This window comes from Chiloscyllium punctatum, chromosome 40 (genome assembly GCF_047496795.1).
Source record: "Chiloscyllium punctatum isolate Juve2018m chromosome 40, sChiPun1.3, whole genome shotgun sequence".
NCBI lineage: Eukaryota > Metazoa > Chordata > Chondrichthyes > Orectolobiformes > Hemiscylliidae > Chiloscyllium > Chiloscyllium punctatum.
In genome coordinates this window covers 54,842,934-54,850,144 of record NC_092778.1, presented here as the reverse complement: position 1 = coordinate 54,850,144, position 7,211 = coordinate 54,842,934, and the positions used below count along the sequence as shown (strand labels likewise).

Sequence of the window (7,211 nt, the reverse complement as noted above, 5' to 3'; positions counted from 1 at the left end):
TTATCATAAAAGAGATCCACTGTCCTGACCTGGTCTGGTCTACATATAATTCCAGACCCACAGCAATGTGATTAACCCTTAATCATACTCTTAAAAGGCAATTAGGAACACCCATGTCCCATGAAAGGATAAGGGAATACCACAGGACAGGGAAAGGGCTAAATGGACTCTCCCCAGCTGATGTGGCTTTGATTGGCTGGATTGCCCCCTCTAATGGTGTGAAACCCCCTTAATTCTTTAGCTAAGGAAAAGCAGGTACAATATTAAAACTGCAGCTGGGAGCCCTTACCTGTACATTGTAAAGAGAGATGGGATATTGTAGTCCCTCAGTAGTAGGAGAGTCGGGAGCCATCCCTCAGCTAAACCCTGTGAAACATGAAACCCTGGGGATGGAGAAAACTGGTTTAGAATTATATGCATAGATCATGTTCAACCCAACATTGGAGCTTGTGAATTACTCAGTGCAAGCAATGGCATCCTTCATTGACATTGCCAGGCCAATAGTGTCTATCAAAATCAATCCAAGGTCTTGACTTGCTTTCTTCAGTCTTCTCCTTCCCCCCCCCCATCATTCTGCATGTTCTGCCGTCTCCTCCACCCAGTCTGCAAACCTTCTGGCCTCACCTTTTAACACAGTGCATGCCCTCAATAGACTTTAATCAGGACAATCACTAGATAACCAAATGTTAAAGGGAGCGACATTAAACAATAGCCTGGGGAGTGGCATTAACCTCCCCATGATGACACCTAGATCAATGAGTATAAATTTCTCACACAGTATAAATTGGTGTTCTTTTTGCAATCTGATGTTCTTGCACTTGTCCTGATGAGAAAGTGTAGACAGATGTTTTTTTTTTCCCCCTCAGGAATACTCTCTCAGTCCTGGTTATCCACAAGGGGAAGGGACTAGCGTGCCTCCACTCTGTATCACAAAGGATCGGTTTACTGAGGCAGACCCAATTAAAAATGTGGGGGGAGAAGACCATGAGACATAGGAGCAGAATTTAGGCCATTCAGCCCACTGAGTCTGCTCTGCTATTCAATCATGGCTGATAAGTCTCCCAACCCCATTCTCCCGTTTTCTCCCCGTAACCCTTGATCCCCTTTACAATCAGGAACTTATCTATCTCCAACTTAAATATACTCACTGACCTGGCCTCCACAGCCTTCTGTGACAGTAAATTCCATAGATTCATCACTCTCTGGCAAAAAGTTTCTCCCTATTTCCATTCTAAAAGATCTTCCCTTTACTCTAAGGCTGTGCCCTTGGGTCCTAGTCTCACCTACCAATGGAAACATCTTCCCAACATCCACTCTGCCCAGGCCATTCAATATTCTGTATGTTTCAATTAGATCCTCCCCTCATCCTTCTAAACTCCATTGAGAATAGACCCAGAGTCCTCAAACGTTCCTCATATGTTAAGCTTTTCATTCCTGGGACCATTCTCGTGAACTTCCTCTGAACACACTCCATCCTTCCTGAGATATGGGCCCCAAAACCGCTCACAATACTCCAAACGTGGTCTGAACAAAGCCTTATAGAGCCTCAGAAGTTCTTCCCTGCTTTTATATTCAAGTCCTATTCAAAATAAATGCCACCATTGCATTTGCCTTCCAAACTACTGACTCAACCTGCAAGTTTATCTTGAGAGAATCCTGGACCAGAACTCCCAAGTCTCTTTGCAGTTCAGATTTCTGAATTTTCTCCCCATTTAGAAAACAGTCCAAGCCTCTATTGTGCTTACCAAAGTGCATGACCTCACACTTTCTCACGTTGTACTCCATCTCCCACTCTCCTAACCTGTCCAAATCCTTCTGCAGCCTCCCCACCTCCTCAATGCTACCTGTCCCTCTATCTATCTTTGTATCATCTGCAAATGTAGCCAGAATGCCCTCAGTTCCTTCATCTGATCGTTAATGTATAAAGTGAAAAGTTGTGGTCCCAACACTGAGCCTTGCGGAACACCACTTGTCACCGGCTGCCATCCTGAGAAGGAACCTTTTATCCCCACTCTCTGCTTTCTGCCAGACAGCCAGGTTTCTATCCATGCTAGCACCTTGTCTCTAACACCATGGGCTCTTATTTTACTTAGCAGCCTCCTGTGTGGCACTCTGTCAAAGGTCTTCTTGAAGTCCAGGTAGATAAATCCACTGACTCTCCTTGGTCTAACCTGCTCATTACTTCCTCAAAGAATTCTAGCAGATTTGTCAGGCATGACCTCCCCTTGATGAAACCATGCTGACTCTGCCTTATTTTACCATACACTTCCAAATATTCAGCAATCTCATCCTTCCCAATGGATTCTAGGATCTTACCCACGACCAAGGTTAGGCTAATTGGTCTGTAATTTTCCATCTTTTGCCTTACTCTCTTTTTAAACAGGATTTTCCAGTCATCTGGGACTCTCCATTATTCTAGCGATTCCTGAAAGATCCCCATTAATGCCTCCACTATCCCACGATGGGATCTTGGGCAGGCCCCATGAGTACAAAGATATCAAAATCCACCTGGACTCAAATTCAAAGTGGAGATTGAGGTGGGGGGGAGGGGATCTGATTGAAGTATACACAGTTATGAGAGTCCCAATGCCACTGCTTTAAAAACTTACACAGCTGGAGAGGATGCTGCGGAGATTTACCAGGACGTTGCATGGTATGGAGGGAAGGTCTTATGAGGAAAGACCAAGGGACTTGAGGCTGTTTTCGTTAGAGAGAAGAAGGTTGAGAGATGACTTAATTGAGACGTATAAGATAATCAGAGGGTTAGATAGGATGGACGGTGGGAACCTTTTTCCTTGGGTGGTGATGGCTAGGATGAGGGGACATAGCTTTAAAATGAGGGGTATAGGACAGATGTCAGAGGTAGTTTCTTTACTCAGAGAGTAGTAGGGGTGTGGAATGGACTGCCTGCAACAGTAGTGGACTCGCCAACTTGAAGTGCATTTAAATGGTCATTGGGTAAACATATGGATGAAAATGGAATATTGTAGGTTCTATGGGCTTCAGATTGTTTTCACAGGTTAGTGCAACACAGAGGGCCGAAGGGCCTGTACTGCGCTGTAATGTTCTATGTACAGATAAGGTAGCTCGTGAGAATCTTTTCCCCATGGTAGACATGTCTAAGAGTGGGGGGGCATAAGTTTTAAGGTGAGGAGTAAGTGGCTAAGAGGAAATCTGAGGAAAAGGTGGCAGAAATATGGAGTGCACTGCCTGAGACCGTGTTGGAGGCAGATACACTCACAACATTTAAGAAGCATCTAAAATGCCTGGCCAGAGTGCAGGTGAATGGGATTAGTGTGGTTTGGTGTTTGTTGGTAAGCATAGATATGGTGGACAGAAGGACCTGTTTCCATGTTGTGAGACTTTATGACTATTAACATATGACTTCTTCTATCATCGGGTCAGGATAAGAATTCTAAGCCCACCATGTTTAGCTGAGAACCCCAGTCATGCAACCAATACACAAACTTATTTTCACCTTCAACTGTTACCTAAGAAGTGTTCAGTCACCACCCCTCTCCCATTGTCACCTTGGATTTTACCTCCACTTTGTCCAATGCATGTCCTTCCTACCCAATCTCCATGGAGCTCCTTCTGAGGTGACTAACAGGAAAAGCTAGAGTCAGAGAACTTAACCACTCTTCCCCCACCTCTCCCCCCACCCCCGCACCCCACAAGTGGTTTTGTCTCTACACATGGGCACTCCCCCTCTTTCAGCACTTGTGAGAAAGGATCTCCCATTTAAGACGGAGCTGAGGGGGAATTTCTCCTTTCAGAGTGTTTAGAATTCTCTCCTCCAGACAGCAGTGGAGGCTAAGTCATGGGGGACAGTCACCGCTGAGTTGGACAGCTTCCTGATTGCTGAGGAAGTCTACAGCTCATGGGGGATGGTGGTGGTGGTGGTGGTGGCGGGAGTGGGGAAGTCAGGCAATAAAGTACAGTTGAGGTCACAATCAGGTCAGCCATAATCTCAATGAATGGTGGACTAGGACCAAAGGGTCGAATGGCCGTTTACGATTCCTATTCTTTATGCAACAAAAACTACATGCACTTATACGGCACATTTAATGGGGTAAAACATCAACAAAGCACTTTACAGGTGCATTGTCTTGTAAATACTGACACTGAGTCTCAGAGGGCAATATCAGGATGGGTGATTAAAAGGCTTGATCAAAAGAGGTCAATTTTCATGAAATATAAGAATGAATTGGGATCTTTCATGATCCCCAAAACATCCCAAACACCTTCCAGCCAGCATGATGCTTGTGATGTGGATTCACTGTTGTAAGGAGGACAGCAGTGCACAGCAAGATTCCACGAGCCACAGTGACTAGAAAATCCATTTTGAGATCTCCATTGAATAAATACCAAGCCAGGGCACCCCCATGCTTCGCTTCAAAATATCGCCTTGGGGTGTTATTACTGAGAAGGCAGCCATAGCCTCAAAGTCCATTCCAAAAGACCTAAAGATGGTGCTGCACTGCACCTAAAGGAGGCAGAGAGGTCAAACTCCACAGGAAATGACCGTGACTGCTGAAGGCAACAACCACCAATGGGAGAACAAAGGATAGCACTGAAGGTCAAAACTGGAGGCACGTGGAGATCTTAGAGAGTTGTCAGCAGTGCCATCTTTTCAATGAGATGTTAACTCAGGTTCCATCTATGGTACTGTATTGTAAAAGAGCAAGAGTGCTATCCTTTGGGATGTTTTTGTTTTGTTTAGGGGTGTCATCTTACTGTCTTAGCCATTACTGGAATGTTTTAAGGTTGAAAGAGGTTACAGTGATAGACAGAGGAAGATCAAAGAGGGATCTGAGCACAAGAATTGGAACTGTAAGTGAGTTGGTTACTTTGTAATAATTTGATGCTAATCCCTAATGGTATTATTAAGATTAGGAACTACCTTAACCAGTACTATCTTTCCAGTTCCAACTGTTTTGAAAGTGCTGTCGAAATGGAGGGGGTATATTTGGATCCCTAATTACATGTGCTACTGTGTGTTAAACAGTGTATTTTCCCATAATATGAATCACCAAAGTCACCAATGGCCAGGAAGGGCAACAGAAAGCAGCCCTTGTACACCACCTAGTGGCTGGCTTTACAATACCGAGAGCCAAGAGGTCTCAGGTCAAGGAAAATATGGGGAAAAATACAAAGGGAATATTCATGATCGAAACTCAGCGTAGATGGAACTACAGTAAAATTGGGTCAGGACACGATTAACCAACTCAGCAGGAAGAATCAATGTTCAGTTCTCCCTCTCTCTTGTCAAATATCTTCTTTAAAAGAAGTGTAGCCATCACCATCTCTGCTTCCTATGACTGACCTGATAACTTGCAAATACAGAACTTATAATAAAACATTACATAAACAGTGGCACAGTCAGTGTCCAGGAGTGTCAGGTGGCACTAAAATCTTTCCAATTTTAATTTTAGACCAAACAAAATCCTGTAAGAATGCCACATGATAGTGGCTCTCTCCTTCTCCGCACTTATTTATAGAGGTTTAATATCAAGATAAATCTTGTTTTATTGGTGGCTGCCAGGCTTCAGTACAATAATCCTTGGAAGTTCTCTCACTTACACCATGTCCTCCTTTGGAGCTGACCTTTAAATCCTTGCTTCGCTTATCAGCCCAACAGTTCATCCATTGAGTGCTGAACTTGCTCAGGGTCATGCACGATGATCCAGGAGGGGGTGCCTCATGTGCTCCCCGTTGACTGTGGAGTCAGATGATCAGCATATCCAGCCTGACTTCACGTGAAAAGACCCATAGTCACTCCCTACCCCTCCAACTGGTCAGTAATCACTCCCAAACTGGTTACTGACCACTGACCGTCACAGATCAAACCCCTGCCGAGGTAATCAACCGTTCCAAACTTGGTTATTGATCACCTGTGACCCAGTTATGAATCATCTCCCACTGCTTACCCATCATTCTCGGCCTGGTTATCACTCACACCAACATGGCCGCCCAATTACCAACTCCTGACTCAAGGCTCAATCCCTAGTTCTCCTCTTGTGCCACATCGATCAACATTGGAGAAAAATCACTGCCGCATTAAAGTAGCTTCTCTTTAATTTTTGGTTCACAGTTTTATTGCTGCAAATGCATGTAACATGAGGAGAAGGTTGCTTGGTTGACATTCCAGCATAATTCAGTCAGATAAAGGAAAGCTTGTTCATTTTTCAAACTGGTGTAGGAAAGCAATTACTTGATGACCAACCAATGGTGGGATCGTGGGAGGGAGTGGCATTCGAGGTAGGGTGTACAAATTTCAAGGCCACTAAATCAGCCTTCGGACTGCCTGGTAAAGGGCAACATTGAGAATCTCACAGCACTATTCAAAGATGCCTTTATTGGTCAGTGCATCGAGTTTAGGAGTTGGGAGGTCATATTGTGGCTGAAAATACATTGATTAGGCCACTTCAGGAATATTGCATTCAGCTCTGGTCTCCCTCCTACCTGAAGGATGTTGTGTAACTTGAAAGGGTTCAGAAAAGATTTACAAGGAAATTGGAGGGTTTGAGCTATAGGGAGAGGCTGAATAGGCTGGGGCTGTTTTCCCTGGAGTGTCGGAGGCTGAGGGGTGACCTTACAGAGGTTTATAAAATCATAAGGGGCACAGATAGGGTGAATAGCAAAGGTCTTTTCCCCAGGATAGGGGAATCCAAAATTAGAGGACATAGGTTTAAGGTGAGAGGGGAAACATTTAAAGGGACCTAAAGGGCAACCTTTTCATGCAGAGGGTGGTACGTGTATGGAATGGGCTGTCAGTGGAGGCTGTTACAATTACAATATTTAAAAGGAATCTGGATGGGTAAATGAATAGGAAGGGTTTAGAGGGATATGGGCCAAATGCTGGCAAATAGGACTAGATTAGGTTAGGAAATCTGTTTGGCATGGATGAGTTGGACTGAAGGGTCTGTTTCCGTGCTGTACATCTCTATGACTCTGTAAGAGCATAAACTCCCTTAAGTGTCTTGTCCAAGCTTCACTCTGCAAGCAACACCACCAAAACAGTCTATCTGGTCATCCATTCATTTTGAGCTGGGATCTTGTGTGGGAAATGTCTGTCTGCTCACAACAATGACTGCGTTTTGGAACTTTGTGAAGAGATGATAAAAATGTAATCATTTGCTTACTTGCACAACCACAGAATCAAAACAATCGACAGATGGAGAAAGTGACCGCTGCAGATGCTGGATGGT

At 44.4% G+C, this 7,211-nt stretch overlaps 1 protein-coding gene across 1 annotated transcript in view; it reads right to left on the bottom strand.

Moving 5' to 3' along the window:
- The window catches only part of LOC140464775 (putative protein MSS51 homolog, mitochondrial), a 34,523-nt gene that overhangs the window by 1,244 nt on the left and 26,068 nt on the right, over positions 1–7,211 (bottom strand). The window contains exon 6 of the mRNA XM_072560268.1: positions 290–383. Within this exon, the coding sequence (XP_072416369.1) occupies positions 290–383 (94 nt within the window). The remainder of the gene's footprint in view (positions 1–289; positions 384–7,211) is intronic.